At 38.9% G+C, this 16043-nt stretch overlaps 1 protein-coding gene across 8 annotated transcripts in view; it reads right to left on the reverse strand.

Moving 5' to 3' along the window:
* Positions 1 to 16043, reverse strand: part of LOC136347580 (potassium channel subfamily K member 18) — a 164882-nt gene that overhangs the window by 1180 nt on the left and 147659 nt on the right. For 4 of the 8 annotated variants that reach the window (XM_066297698.1, XM_066297697.1, XM_066297699.1 and 1 more), the window contains 7 exons: positions 12177 to 12445; positions 9226 to 9471; positions 8697 to 9059; positions 813 to 1066; positions 512 to 762; positions 268 to 462; positions 30 to 214 (listed from right to left, as the gene is read on the reverse strand). In XM_066297698.1, coding sequence (XP_066153795.1) covers positions 121 to 214; positions 268 to 462; positions 512 to 762; positions 813 to 1066; positions 8697 to 9059; positions 9226 to 9471; positions 12177 to 12192 — 1419 coding nt within the window. In that variant the 5' untranslated portion in view covers positions 12193 to 12445 and the 3' untranslated portion in view covers positions 30 to 120. Of the gene's footprint in view, positions 1 to 29; positions 215 to 267; positions 463 to 511; positions 763 to 812; positions 1067 to 8696; positions 9060 to 9225; positions 9472 to 9659; positions 9947 to 12176; positions 12446 to 16043 lie in introns of those variants that run through there. The other 4 variants (XM_066297694.1, XM_066297693.1, XM_066297701.1 and 1 more) reach the window with 3 other exon arrangements.

A 16043-nucleotide genomic window follows, 5' to 3' on the forward strand; every position in this document is an offset into this window, starting at 1 on the left:
AACCTTCTTATTCATTGCCTCAAACTTACCTATAATAGAAGTGGGGGTTCCAGAACTAAGTAAAGTCTCTTCGGTTAAATTCCTATGATAAAAATTAGCGCCCTTTTGTTGATTGAATTGTCATGAGGCCAAATTGTAGGGATCGTTGATATTGAGGTCATCGCTGAAGCTGACAGAGTTGAGCTTTGGGACTGGCTTGTTTTGATGCTTTAACCTTTGAATCTTCCTTTAATCTTTCGAAGATGCATCGTTTCATGAATTACATACCTATGTACAATTTCATCGTGGACTACATTAAAAGACATGGCAGTTAAGGCCATGCCAGACATGATATAAATTGAGCAAAACCAGAGGGTGGTGCTGGAATCGTAATCTGGAAAGGGATCGGAGCCTGGGACCATATTCCCGAATCCTATGGTTGTCAAGCTCATAAAACAGAAATAGAACCCATCTAAGAGGGTCCTAAAACTTGTTTGTAGTTTTCCAGTTAATTACACTCGGTATCACATACCAATTCTCTAGTTTATACAGCACAAAAGTTCCTATACAAATATAAATAAACATCATAACAAGGCAGAGCAGGATTGGCGCCAGTATGCTCCATCCATGAAATGAACTTTTAGATTCATTATCAGTTCCGCTTAGACTATCAACCTCCTTCAAAATCCCATCTCTACAAGGTGAATGGATGTTGTTGCTGTAGCTGGAATTCGACCTCACGTAAAACGGCTCTTGCACCCCCATTTGCTGTTGCAGTTCCATCTGAGAATTACACATTACCACCTTACCACAACCCTCCCATTTGGTACCACCTTGAAATCTACCTGCTGCCTTTTCCTCTTCATCCTTCGCTCTTTCTCCGCCATCCTCTTCTCGTCGTAACAGCAATATCCACAGTTTGAGCAGAGGCAGCAGCACAGAGCTCGAGAAAACACCCCTCTGGCAACACGGCTTAGGATGGAGCCGACGCTGGAGAGATAGAGGAGAGTTAAAGGAATGCCCAGCATGGCGTAGCCTATGGTGACGGCTTTTCCGAGGGTTGTTTTTGGGGCTATGCTGCCATAACCTGAAAGGGAGAAACATAAGTTCCAGATATTTAATTGAAATTAGGCTAATTTGGAATCGATGTATTGGTTTGCTAATTGGAATCAAAAAGGTAATTAAATTCGGTTCAGCAGCTTGATTGCTGAATCAATTTCGTTAAGTTTGGGATGCGAAAACTCTACTTTTCAGTACAGAATGATGTGTACATTATTGTATTTCTAAATCGGTTACTCAATAGGGTCAAGCTATCTATACCAAGCCCTAAACCTATTTCCCTCAGTTGTCAAATATCTTGGGGATTTACATCGATAACGTGTTTTATAATTTTGCAGCCAGTTTTTGATTTTTTTTCAACGGACAAAGGACACATTATTGAATGCAATGTATTTAAAAATTGGGAGGACACAATCCTTAACGTGTTTAGTGTTGGCATAAAAATTCCGAAAAAATATTTTTGCTTAGTTGAAAACGCTAAAACTCTTTTTCATACTGAACACCTTAGGTACATGCATTGAGGGCTTTTTGAATTCGCCCCTCATTAGGATTAACAATACCTACTTTTGCCCAAACGCCAAAAATTGCAAATTAAACTACTCCTGGCAGAAAACAAATCATCTCTTTTATTCCCATTTAAGGGTCGTCGCTTATTACCCTTCAGATCTCTGCTAGATCCGATTTTAGATATTGTACAAACTTTGGCATTTCTATACGCAAATCAGGAACACAAATTCCCCCAGTCCCCCTATAACTTCCCGAACTATAAATTGTATCAAACATAACAATAGATGGAACGTAGCGAGGCTTTAAGCTGACAAGACATAGAATATCCATTTCCTGTCCCAAACAGGATATATTGATGTGTATTCCTGGTAAACATCACCAAGGCGCTACTTTAAATCCGGAGGTGCCCCGTGATGGAAACTCACGAACTGGAATTTTCCAGTAAACGTTTTCGATATTTCTTTGGATTGATAAGAAAGTGTCGGTACTCTGCATAGAGAGGAAAGCCGTGATGGTCGTGATAGTGACGAAAGGCGTGATGAGGCACCGTGATAAGTTCATAGCGAACAGAGGAGGAAATCGTATAAAATGAATAAAATTTTATAATTTAATAAATAAAATTAGTTAATTAACTTATAAAAATGTTTTGTCGTTAAACTTATATGGAATGACCGGAATCTCGGGGCCATGATAATCGTCGGTTGTGGCGATGGTCAAACGCACCCCCTTACGGCAGGCCACGCTTTCTGCATCACGTCGAGAGGGATCGCTCACTTTTCAGATGTAAGTAGATGTAGAAAAACCACTTGTGATACACATGTGAGTAAAAAATTGTATTTTAATTTTAGACCTTACTTTTAGGTCTTTCCTGGATGTAAATTAGGCACCTCATGTTTTGAAAATTTCAATGGATGTGCAAATCGAAGATTAATCGTGCAACTTACCTATTCGCTGCAGCTAAAAAGCTACTGGTTTCCTGGAAACCAATCCGAAAATTTGATAAATTACGTCTGAAGGCGCGTTTCGACGCTCTAAGGGATAAGTTAGGCGTTCAATTAGTCTGGTTAGGGGCGTTTTATTGGGTGTCGCGCAAAAGGGTACAGCCGGCCATAAATCCGCTTTACTGCGACCTGAGACTAAAAAGCTTTCGACAGCTCCAGGGGTTTTAAAGTCTGCAACCAAAAATTGGACAAACAAAAACGTCCATTGTCCGTTGGTCGGGCCGCCGGGCAAATTTCCGATATAGTTTTAACGCAAAGCGACAATCTGTCAAATTAACATGAGTAATCGCTGGACGAGGACGCGATGCACACACACACACACATATTGATTGGAGATACACAGTAATTGCGATATATTATTGTTTATAAACAAGCTGTCGGTTTAGCTAAGTTATAGAGACAAATTAAGGGTGATGAACTGTGTTTGGCGATCACTGTTAACGAGCGGGAATTCAGACAAATCGACCGAAATCTTATTTACATTCAAAAACAATTTATTTATCGAGCTAACGCACGTCCATCGATCGGACAACTGCCCATTTGGCTTTTTAACGTGGCCAAGGAGCATAATTCCAAATCAATTGGGCATTCCACGATTAAATGGCCAAGGAGAAGTAATCCCGCAAACAACGCTTTTCCAGAGCATTTTTGCTATCCCGTAATAAAATGGAGAAACGTATTATCCCGTAAATCGTTTTCGCTCGGAGGAGAAGCGAATATTTGTGTTTGTGCCTTTTGTCCTCCGTTGATATTTATCAAACTGCTAGTTTATGCAAAGACGACCGATGTATGCAAATATTTGCCCCGACGACCCGATTCGATATTCCGTTTATTTCTGGAAGCAACTCAATAAAGAAAATCAGGAAGCGCAATAGTGCATCCAGAATTCCCAACAGAGAAAAACGTGATTGTAGAATAAAAAAATGCCAAAACGAGATTTTCGGCTAAATCGAGCAGAATCAAACAAATTTTGAATTGATAACCACCCGCAAAACGCCTTGGCTTATAAGATAATACCTTCGAATGTACTTTCAGATGAAATATCACGTCGAGGAGAATGGAGAAAATGTACATCCCCTGGCAGTTAAAGCGTTACTGCTCCGGCTTCAGATTTAAAATGGAAATCAATTTTTCATAGTTTTATGACTCCTGCTATTCTGGAAATCTAGCACTGGTTTTATGAGGATTTATGACGTCGCAATGGGGCGTTTAACAGCTAAATTTAATGTTATGTTAAGCCAACTTTCGGAGAGATTTCAATGAGGTGGGAAAAACGCCCTTTAAGTTTTCTGTTTGATGATGCCCGAAAGTAAATATTTCCCTATCGGACCTAAATACATATTGCATGAAATGCGGCGCATGGCGGCCCTCATAAATCGCTTAAAAGATCTCGGAGATGTTTCCATCAGTCGACAAAAGAGGCAGAAGACTAATGGCGAATTTTAAATCAACATTTTGGATCCTTATTTCTGGTGCAGTTTAAATGTGTCTCTCCAGCTTAAAAGAACGACAAGTGTACCTCCCTAAACAGTTCATATAAACTTCCCGAGTCCTCGCTCGTTGGAATAAACGTTCCTGAACCTCAGGAATAAAAATTTATGACCCATCTCATAGAAAGGGCCCCTCGGAATAGCGCCAAGATGCCAATTACGTTAGCACAACACAATATATGAGTAACCCGAGGAGTTGACGGCAAAAACGTAACATTTAATGGTGAAATCTCTGGCTGGCCGAGGGGCAAAAAAATCGCCTTCAAAAGGTCTGACAGTCGCATTTCTCACTGCCGATGCCCTAGGAATACACCCCCTTTTCCTAAAGGCTGTTTTCTTTTAGCCTAGATCTGTCGGAGATATGTCCCGAGGGTGGATTTATAAGGGATGTTAATTTTTGTTTCAAAACCGTCGTAAATTTGGTTAAATTCGCCCTAAAAATCAGGTCCAAAAATACCATCCAGGTAATTAATGAGACCGAAAATTGGCCCTTTTAAAGCATATCCTGGTCCATGTTTTATTTATCAGAGCTACCTGGAAGGGAGGCCAAACGTAAATAACGACCAGCGAGGTATATCACTTATGCAGAATGTTTGCTCGGGATATGTTTGTGGTACGCATATTTCATTTCTTTACTCTGTGTAGCTTAAAGGTGGATATGGGTCAACCTTAAATTTATTGTACGTGAATGGAAAGCTGAACCCTACTTTTGTTACAAATCCCCAGTTAATTGCTCCCTCGGCGGGCGTCCCTCTGATGCATCCCTTATCGTTTTAACATAATCTTAAACCTTACAACCTGGAAAAAGTACTACAAAATTTCCAGGTTCGGCTCTTATCCGGCATTACGGGCAAGTTATGTGGATTAGCTCCCAGTTTTGGCCTTAGCAACGAGGCTCGTTCGCGTTTTTCAGCCTGACAGCCACTTTGTCAAAGCGTGAAGAAGTGGGAAATCCATATAATATGGAAATTTAGTGATGGGGTACGAAGTTGAAATCCGGAGAAGAATTATATTTCCATTAAAGGAAGGCTAAAGAAAAACGAGTCAAACGAGAAGGTATTCATGTCAAAGGAGGACAAGGTAATGGAGTCCGAACTCGGAAACTGGTCAACACCAAACCTCAATTATTTACTCTTTTCACATCAAGTTAAGCCAACGTTAGAAGCTGCAAATGGACGCCGCAAATATTTCAAAAAAATTACAGGGTAATCTACATTGTTTATTGTTAATGCGAGTGTCCAAATTACACATTGAGAAAGCCCCGTTGTCTGCGCTTCGCGTGATTATATCATAACAATAACAGTAATTTGTTATCATAGGGGCACATAATAGAGCTTAGTTTACGAGGGAAACAACTGGGACCTTCGGGGCTACTGATTCGAATCATTGCTGTTTATGTAACACGAAAGTTCAAGTGAGTTAAGTTTATATGTGTATAAATGGGAAAAGTCGGCAGTAAAAATGAGCATACGTGGTGACATCAATTAGTCAAACTTTTCGAACGGCGAAGAGTTCCAGGCATTTGGATCGCAAAGTATTTATCTGGAAAAACTCGGAATGAGCATCCCAGTACAGGCGGTTGTTGAGTTAAACTCCATTAATCGACACGCTGGAAAAACGTCACGGGCCTTTAAGACAAGCCTCCACGGTGATACGTCATCGTGTATGACCTGTGCTTGCGCAGAGACATCCAGGTTGGTTCCCAGCATCTCTTCCATAACATCTGGGTATTAGAACGCGCCAAAAAGGGCTTTATCTCAATCTGCCGCCTTAAAAACCTATTTAGAATATCTCACACTTTGCTCGCCGTATACATGCCCGTATCCCAAATGCGGAGAAATAATTTATAGTTTATTTATTCAGGACGGCACAATGGCCTTCTCACGGATAAACCCGTATTTACACATAATAGTAATTAATATATGTTAATCGAGATAAATCTGTCAAAGGGAAATTATGGCTCTAATGGCGTTTACCTGCGAGGGTAAATGGGGCTTGCCCAATAATTTATAATCGCATCCGAATGCAAGAGCCTTTTTGAAGTTGAGCGATTGTACAATGGGGGACGAAAATCCCGGATGAAAGTAAGTGAAAAATTTAATACGCACATATACGTCTCCTCTCGTTTCCAGAAATAACGATAAACGCAGGCACATTTCAGCCAGAGACAATTACTTTTGAAATTCAAAAGAGGCTGATCGGCAGATGAGAAAACGTACCTAAACACACAAAGGAGACGAGAAAGTGAAATGGAAAATGGCAAAGACAATTGCAGGGATTCCGTTGCCTAAATCAGGTTTTGCGTTGGCTTAACAAGGTAAAATTACCAACAAAAACATGTATGCCGAAACGAAACCTACACTTCCCTTAAATAACGAGACGACGGAAGATTCTTCATCTTCAAATACATGAAGATCCGGAATTTCGACGAAAATAACTATTAGAACGACGAGGGTCAAGAGTTCTCTAATATGAATTGTTAATGGTGAAACTAAAGGCGTTTCAAATTCCCCGTTGTGGTTGTTCTCAAGTAGTAACAAAGTTACCAAACATACCCATCCCTTGCTAAAATTCAATTTCTCAAAAAAGTCACCAGACACTAACGAATTATGTGGGATTTGCAGCAATACGAATTTGCTTAACGGCAATAACGTCGTAACACGTTATAGGGCCACGATTTGAGAAAATCGTTCCACGAGGAAAATTGGAATTTTCCAAGACAGAGCTGATGGATATGCGCCTCGGGTTCCTGGTTATAACATTACCGATTGATCCAGCTTGTTTGCCAGTCGGCTGTAGTTCGGGTTGGATTTCGGGTTTTAGAGTGTCTGAATAATTTGTTGTGGCTCAGTAAATGAGGTTTTTTATTTCGTTGCCTTCAAGGAAGTAGAAAATGAAAGTCGGAATCTCATTTAATTCGTCGGTTGAGCACACACGCTGACGCTAGCAACTTCTATTAGTGTAAACGTTATCCGTTTGCTGTACATCGTCGCGTCATCGTGTATACGTACATAAAAACAGAAGTAGTGAAAATTTACAAAAAATTTAACACTCTGAAGGTTTCTTTGTTTTCGCAGTGGAATTTTCCGTGGCCGAAATTTGAATAAGCTCAAAGCAGAAAATTTATGTCTCGAGTTGCGAAATTTTATACAAAAAGGTTGCTTTTGGTCAAAGTTACCGGCGACAGGAAGGTTTCTTGCTGAATAATGGGGAAAAGAGATTTATTATCCTCACATTAAATTTATATTACGCAGTAAAGACGTATGCATAAAGCCCTCTATACGGCCCGGTTATGCCTTTGAAGCTGGGCATAGTTAAGTTAGACGACCCGATCAATTTACGTTTAATTAAATTAAATACTTGAGTTTCTCAGTTCACCGTTGATTCACCTCCAGGTTTTTAAATTAAGCCAAAGTTTGAGTTAAAAGCCATGTTGGTAATGCGATTTGTGTTACCTAAAAAATAAAGGAAAAAATTAAAATGTTGTTTATTTAAACTTTCATTATAGCCATCATTATTCGTATTGATGTACAGCTTAGGCGTTTGAAATTTTATGCAACATATGACCATCCTTCTTTAATGTACGCTCTTACACGGAGATAGAAGATATATCATACGTGTTAGTTGCATCGAGAGCCTTCTTTGTTACTTAGCTTAACAGGATCAATGCCATAGCTTTTGCCTTCAGCTGCGCTCATATAATAAACAAATACGGTTATATGATGCGGAGTAGCTCGCGGTGAATATGATTTAAAGATATTCGCACAGTGGTAGCAAGTGAGAGTTTCGATGGTCAAAGCAGGGGTATTTCTTATTAGTAAAATAAAACGATTTTGCAGGAAAGTGTTACTTGAAAAACGCACGTTATAAAATGTGCAGGGTGCGAAGGTGGCGGTATATTTTTCTATTTACACAAAATTAATTTATAATAAAACCAGCGGCAACATTAAAACGGGTGATTAAATCGAATTAATGATTTGAACGTTTAAGTGTAGAACCGCCTCTAAGAGGGCTGATAATTAAAAGAATTATTTTGGGTAAAGGTAATGCAACCTTTTCTCTGCTTCTTGCATTTTTCGTATCAATAACTGTTTCACGGAATTTAATCGTTTTCCCCTCTCTAAAAGAACTGGTAAGAAAACTCAGACTTGCGTCATGGTTTGAACATTCGTTTGCATTCTCTACGTATAACTGAACATTCTGTTTGTCCCCTTGACTATTTTATGAGTGTATGACTTTATTGTCGCTTACACTAGATATGAAATTCTCAAACCGACAAAAATTACAGGCCAATATATTTTATACCTCACACCATGAGCTCTTTCCCATTACCGTTTCAATGGCACTCAAGAAAACCCGTTTTTAACACTTTTGCCGTTCGAGGAGAGTTCCATGTTGGAGCAAAAAACACCCGACCGGTTTGGGGAATACAAAGAACGCCGTTTCAGCGATGCAGAACCCTCGAGAAGAGTGTTTTTGTTTTTTATCGTTTGCAATTTGAATGGATACTTGTATAGAACAAAATTTAGCACTTTAAGTGGAGTGGCCCGCCCTCGATCCTATAGTTTCGATGCAAATTCGGACCGAAATTTGTACAATACGATTGAAGAAATTGAAATTCTCCAAAACCTAAACCAATTCCCATTTCAAAAGAACTTACCTATTGTGGTCAACACGGTTAATGAATACAGAAAGGCCTTGGCAAAGGTCCACTCGAAGTTATCCCCGCTCCTTCCGCCATCTTTGCTGATTGTCAAAGGTTGCTGATGAGCCATCTCTTCTTCCATAGACTTCAGCAGTTCGTTTTGAAACCTGGTGATTTCCTGGGCGGCCAGTATAGTCCAGTTCTCTTTATACAGAATATTTAGCCCCTCAGTGATTATCCATAAATTCTCCACAGTCTTAGTTCTGGCCTTGTCGTTTTTGGATTTCAGCTCGGTGGTGTGATTCACCTGCTTTCTTCCATTATCAGGAATGGCCAGAGAGGTTGTTGCCAGAATCTGGTGTTGGTAATTGTGCCCGCCTGTCGAAAATTTACCAATGAGTTTCATTTGGCCAATTGAAAAGGGCACAAGGAGTGCGACAAAAGGGCTTTAGCTGGTCCTTTTTTTCGCACTTGGTGCCAGCGATGGGAATACAATACGTATATTCGAACATGTTCGTCATGAAATTCAAGAAAACCAACCCACCTTCAATAGATAAAAAAATAACCGATCCAATTAACGTGTATCCGAATAAGAGGACGCAAATTCCCAGGTTTGTGGCTACTCCTGCAAGAAATGCTTTTCCTTTCTTCTTAGTTCGCTTTCCCAGGCAGCTGCAGGAACCATCAGGGGTTTTCTGCCCTGGTTTCAGGGTTTTGTCTCGTTTGAGGGAGTTGGTGTTGCTGGCACAGGACTTTGAGACTGCAGAATACGGTTCATAGCAGAAATGACCTGAAATGTTAGAAAAATATTAATCGAGTTAGTTCAGGCTCGTCTTGGTTTAGCTAAGTCAATTTGGGTCAGCTCGTAAGCAGAAACCTCCACTTCGACACGGCAGACGGAAATTATTTCGACTGAGACATTCATTCAATAAAAAAAAGAACTGATCATAGCACGTATTCTTTTACGCCACACATCACCTGGTAATATGGAAATAGCTTCATTCATCAAAATAGATCATCTGGAGGTAGCGCCACGGACGCGTTAAGTAAAATGTTAGGTGAACTAACACGCTAAAAGCGCGTACAGGCCGGGCATAACAAAACACGCTTTATAGCAAAGTTATTAAACTTGTTGGGGAAAATAGTTCACTGAAAAGGTTGTGCAACGAACTCATCCCTGTTTTAAAAATTGCTTTAGGCTTTGCCGTTTTCCGCAAATGGAAAGATGTGAGACACGGCACTTTTAGTTTCCTTCTGTAACGTCTAAATCAAACCGAAAGTGATATTGAAGATAAAACTTCACTTTTTACGTCGATTGCAATAACGTGTTGAAAAGATCGTCATTTGTTTCCGAGTTTTGCACGGTAACTCTGTAAACTCTTACGGCTGCCATATTGAATTCTTGGGCAAACGCCCGAAAAAGCTTTACGCCAGTGTAGTTGTTGACACCTTCGTGGCATTTTGGAAGTGCAAAATGAAGCTTTTTAGATTTGTGTCGTAGTAGACTTCGGAAGGTTTTGTCTTGCATTATGCGAAACAAAAGATAATTAATACTCTAAGTGTCAAAGTTGACTTCAAGAAACGAGTGAAACGCAAGATAGTAGACGTTTCAAGTTAAATCAAATAGAAGGGAAACGACAGCAGTCCCGGGCGTACGCTAGGTAGAAAATAACGAAGTGTACGTAATTAATTAATTGTTTTAAATTGTACAGTATCGGCCATTTGAAAACAATTCATGATTTAATAAGTTCATAACAATGTGTCTAAACCGTCCTCTATGTGGCTGATTCCGTTAGGGCCAAATTATTAATTATTATTTGTTTCTATGGAAACTAACTGGATGTTAAATTTGTCAGCGGACTAATAATTTGGTCCTTAGGGGGGCCGTTGTGCGTACGACGCGGCTGCTGCAGTTGCGTTTATGTTTAATTTGAAATAGAGTCGTCTCATGTTCTGTGTTCGTTTGAGCAATTTGCTGCAATTTTGATAGATCGATTTTACTCAGAAATTTTACCTGTAGTTTGGCTTTGAACTTAGTGCAGTCACAATCGTTTGTTTTGCGTAAAGGAAGACGAAAACCTCCCAACGCTAACTGTGACAAAAACTGAAACAGTTTTATTTTGCACTTCGGAAGGGGGTTGATCTAAAAATTAAAGATAGAGGCTCCAAGAATTTGCAAAGTTACCAAGCAGAACCCAAGTATATGAGTGATGGTTAGGGTTATTTTTGTGCAAACACTAACAAGTGCCCTAATGAGGTTCTGCCTTCAAAAGCAGGGCTGACTGAGCTTTGCCAAAACTTAAAGACACAGATATGAGCTTCTCATATAAATCTCTAAAACTGTTTCCATTTGACCGGCAGTGTATCTCTTATGATACCCGAGAGCCCCGATATCTGTAAACACAGTTTGGGATGCAGCAGAGGGCCGGATTCGTAAAATTTGGGTTATTGTTACATGTATTGTAATATGATCTGGACGCTGTACCAAACAGCAAACTGTTTCATAACAATGCTTTATAGCACATTCGTTTCGTTGTATCGCTATAAAACTTAAATTGTTATACAGATCACTAGAGAAAAACGAAGACTTAAACGTTTTTTGAGGGTGAAACTTCAAATTAACAGGCGTCTGTCGCCTGTAGAAAGGGTAACATGGTGTATGCACGAAGCTAGTCAAGAGAGAAGATACTGCAGTGCTATTAGCAAGGAAAACTGTTGAAAACAAGTGCGTTTTTGGATGAGAAATATTTTTATTCCTAAGTATATAGCTTGTTCGTTTCTGGCGTTCTGAAAGATGGGGATCTCAGTAACCTTAAAAGATACGAGGTCTGTTAAACTGGGGCAAAGTTGCGTAATTTGAAGCTCTAGAATACGTCGACAGCTGAAAAAATTTGATGGCTCCCGAAGGAATTCGAAGCGAACTTCGAACGTTCGTTAACTTCGAAACGAGCACTCTGTATACTTGCCCACAAACGAGGGTGTATACATATACGAAGAATTAGGATGTGGATTGTTTAGTATTTTTGGGCATAAAGCAGAGAATTTGGCCACGTGTAAAATCGGTTGGAAAAAGATTGGTGAAAGAAGTGAAAAGTACCAGCGATTTTAGTAGAATCAACCGGTTTAAGAAGTCGCACGGAGTTGCATTGAAACCGAAACAAATTTTTATTGCTAGAAAGTTTTTTTTTTCTAAATATGCACAAAGAACTTGAGCAAAACAGCGATTTTGAAAAGCATGATAAATCTCCAAAGAGTGCGATTGGTAGCTGAGAATAATGAAAAATCAATTAATCTCATGTAACGCAGTTCATAAATGGCGTCATCGGTTAGTGTGTCTTTTAGAATAATTAGTCTTCCCAGTGCCATCTGAGAGAGATTCTATAAACTATTTCGATTCGTTAGTAATCCCCTGCCTAACTCAGCCGATTAACTAATGCGTGGTCACACCTACAACAATCGTTCGAATTCACTAAAAATCGTATCATTTTTACTTACCCGACTCTTTCTCCATTTTCCCCTCTTTAGCACGCCTAAGTCATTCAATTCCCATCTCAATAATTTCTTTTATCATGACGCCTCCTTTTTTATTAAGTTATTTCCGCATAAATTCCTTTGTAGGGAGCATATCTGATTTTTGAACGGAGAAAGTCTAGAAGGTCCTTTTATTCTGCTTTTCTCGTAGAGGAGCTCTCAAATAATTACTTCCCAACTTTCAAAAATTCCGTTTGCAGGGGTTGCGCCGCTAGATCATTATTCTTCAACGCCTGAAAATAACGGAAAATGTATTTTGTTTTGCGAATTAAAATAATGTGGTTTTTAAGTTTTTCAAAGAAATATAATTTATTAAGTAGTAAGTGCCTTTAAGGCACTAGTGCACTACAACTCAAGGGAAGCTGCCATTAAAACGTGAAGCAGCTTGCCTTGGGCGCGCTCACTTTTAACGTGTTTTCGGGTCCTCTTGTGCGCCCCTTTTTAGAATGCTGACAGAAAAGTGAGATCCCATTATGCGTTTAAAATTGGGAGCTACGAAACAATTTTCCTGGCGAAAGCTTCCTCGCCCATCCCAAACATACCGATTTTCTCATAATTGTTATGGAAAGCCAATTTTTGACAAGTACCTCTGAACCTGGACTAAAAGTCGTAGATTCACAGGGTAAATACAAGGCCCGAAATCGTAGTTCGCCTTATACAGTAAGTAGCCGAAATGTGTCCCAATGGCCCTACAATTGGTTTGAGTAGTAATTTTCCAAACTATTGGAGTAACTTGAGGGACAAACGGCCTATAAAATGGAAATAAAAGTTCCAATAGATTACACCGAGGTTAATGGTAGTTGAGAGTTGTTCCCTGAGCAAATGGGGAGGGACATCTTTATTCCAGACTAGAATACTGTAGATTTTATGTAAAAATATCCACAAAATCCCTCCTTGTCCGACGAAAAATTCAATTACCTTTGGTCTTTGAAATGCCTCATTTTACAAAGAGCGTCACATCACAAGCCCAAAAATAAATTAACTTTAAGTGCCTCACCGGAAGTTCGGTTGCCACTTTTAAATTAGCGAGTCTCCAAAATATCTTTTAAAAGCTTAATGTAATTGCATGTTAATTAACGATAAGCTATTTTGCAGCTGTTGGTTCTAAAGTAATTTTCTTTTTTCCCCCTTTAAACTCATTAATTTCATACAGATGTGCCTACTGAATGACGTCAGATATAATAAACAAACCTCAAATTGACATTTCTGTCATCAACCCCTGAGTCTCGAGTTTTGATTGTGCTACGTCATCAGCATTCTCGAAAATTATAATGTTTTTTTTTTTTTTTAACAATATTTAAAATAAATGTTTGATAAACAAAGTATTAATGTGTTAGTCAAGGGATGAATGTTTTTCAATTTAAACGATTTGGGTTCGTTGAATGCAGGAAAACAAATTAAATTTTAAAATCGCATTTTCAATACATATTGCGGCCTGGATATTCTTTCAGAAATAGATTATTAATTGAAATGGAATTTCGCTTTTGATATTGAAGCTACTGCTATTGCATGTTGCGGCATTTTCAGGCATAATAAGCAAGTAAATAATACAGTAACAATGCATCTCTGGCACAAAGCTTAATCGTGATTTATTATTATAAGAAACCCTCCCAATATTGGCAAGTCGCAGACTCCCTACGGCTTAGGAACATTCATACAAACCGAAAGCTGGATAAATGATTTCGCCTTGCCGCTGACGCGATATTTTGACGTCTATATCCGCTTTGAGCTCATTGTACGAATGAATAAAGCCAGATAAGTACAAAGAGATCTTTAAATATTTCCTTTACATTGACGATACAAATAATATGCATATCGATCCTCGAGCTGAACACTCCCTTTCCATAATTAACCCCAACGAGCTTCTTAAGCAAATTTCAAGTTAGGGCAATTCCGGAGAACGTCCGAAACTCGATTATTTCTTCCATGTTTTCCACCTTATTTCCATCCCATTATGGAAACAAACCAGAGTGGAATTTTAACTAATGCCCTTTTCAGCCCAGGTCCAAAGTTTGCTGGGCCGAAACGAATTATCGAAAAAGTTTACCTAAAAATCCCAAAAGTTTCACTCAGCATTCTTCAGGTAACAAAGTGAATTCTGAGGGGTTGGGATTAATATGAGTTTAATGAAAGTATGCAAATTTCATTAGCTGGTAAAGTCGCAAAGTGTGCGCACACAGAATGACGTAATAACTGAGAAAACACGGTTTTATCACTTGGAAAGCGTTGACTAAAAACTCGAAAATAAAGTGTCACTTCAGATTCAGGACGAGCGTGACGCAATCTGTGTGCGCTCTCAATTTTATGGAATTTTAGATTTTACCTAATTCGAACACATTTCTTTGGCACGAGCAAATAAATCGGTTCAATTGATTCTATTTTTCCAAACAAAGCTTTTGAAAGCGAATAGTAATTTCACAAAAGAACGTTTCCATGTACAGCGCGGTATTTCCCAAGTATTGTCCGGAATTTATCGAGTGGAGCGACAAAAATGCACTTGTTTATTCCGAATGGACACCCATATTGCTCATTTCCATATTGGGAAATTCGGAAAAATAGCTCGTTTCGTTTGGTATGCAAAACCGAAACTTCCTAAAATGACAAGGCATGATTGCTTTTTTAATTAGACCCGACTGGATATTGAAAAAAGTAGGAATTTATTTGCTCAAAATGTAGAACCTATTGGATTTGGAAGCTTTAATTAGGAAAGTGGCTTTAAAACTAGATTTCAGGGAATAAAAACTTTTTCCTATTTGGTTTTATGACGTCGTTAATTTCACATTTACCGAAGTCGTCGGTTAAGTAGATTACAGCCGCATGAGTGCCCACTTTGTTACCACATCATGCATTAGGAAATAGATCATTTAGAAAGGAAACAGCAAATCCAACAGCTAAGAAAATAACAATAGAAACGTATTTTTTCCCTAACAAGTTCAACGGAGGAATAGTAAATAAGTATAACTATTATTGTGTTTCATTTTATTGTTCAGTTTTCAACGAAATGATGGGAAGCAACTTTTTAATTAGTTCCTTTGCGTGCTTCTCGGCTTCCGCAGAAAGTTTTAAGGGGAGGAACTAGAAATTTTCGAAGCCCTCATCCAATAACGATATTAGAGTTCTATGTTACGTTATATAAAAGAAACAAATAGGTACTCTTGACGAGTCATCAGTTCGAACAAGCACGCCACAGTGGGAGAGTCTTCTAAAATGCCAAACGTGAAAATGCAACGAATAAGGACAGTTCTGGATTTGTTTCAAAATGGCTGAAGTTAGTAAGCAAAAGTCACTCTGCTGATATAACTGCTCAATTACTACATGTTTTTACTTTTAGAGAAACTTTCCAAAAAAGGTATGAAACAATTAGTACATTTATCCTTTATCAATATGTTATTAATAATCCTTGTTCACGCGTTTTCATAAATTCAAATTGGCAGGATGACAAGTAAATAGCTATTCCTGCGCCACGCATGGCTCCCCCGGCGACTCCCAAGAACCTTCAAATTTGCAATGTCGGCCCAATGTTCATCATTGTAACAATCATAGAATAAATATTACATCCCCACGTATACTTGATATAAGTTCGACTTCTGCTTTTTACAAAATGACCACCAATTAAAGCGTTATAGTATTTTCGAAGAAATCTCTGGCTCATTAAGAGTCCTCGTTAACCAACATGATCTCGCCCATTATAACTGGTCCTAACGACATAATGTAAGCTTACGGTTTAATGTCTTCACACCCTCAAACAACATAATAATTTTAATAGTAATAAACTTGAGAGAACAAGCTAAGACTTTCCTCGAGGTCAGGCGAATGTCGCCCGGAGAGTTT

The sequence above is a fragment of the Euwallacea fornicatus genome, chromosome 29 (genome assembly GCF_040115645.1).
Source record: "Euwallacea fornicatus isolate EFF26 chromosome 29, ASM4011564v1, whole genome shotgun sequence".
Taxonomy (NCBI): Eukaryota; Metazoa; Arthropoda; class Insecta; order Coleoptera; family Curculionidae; genus Euwallacea; species Euwallacea fornicatus.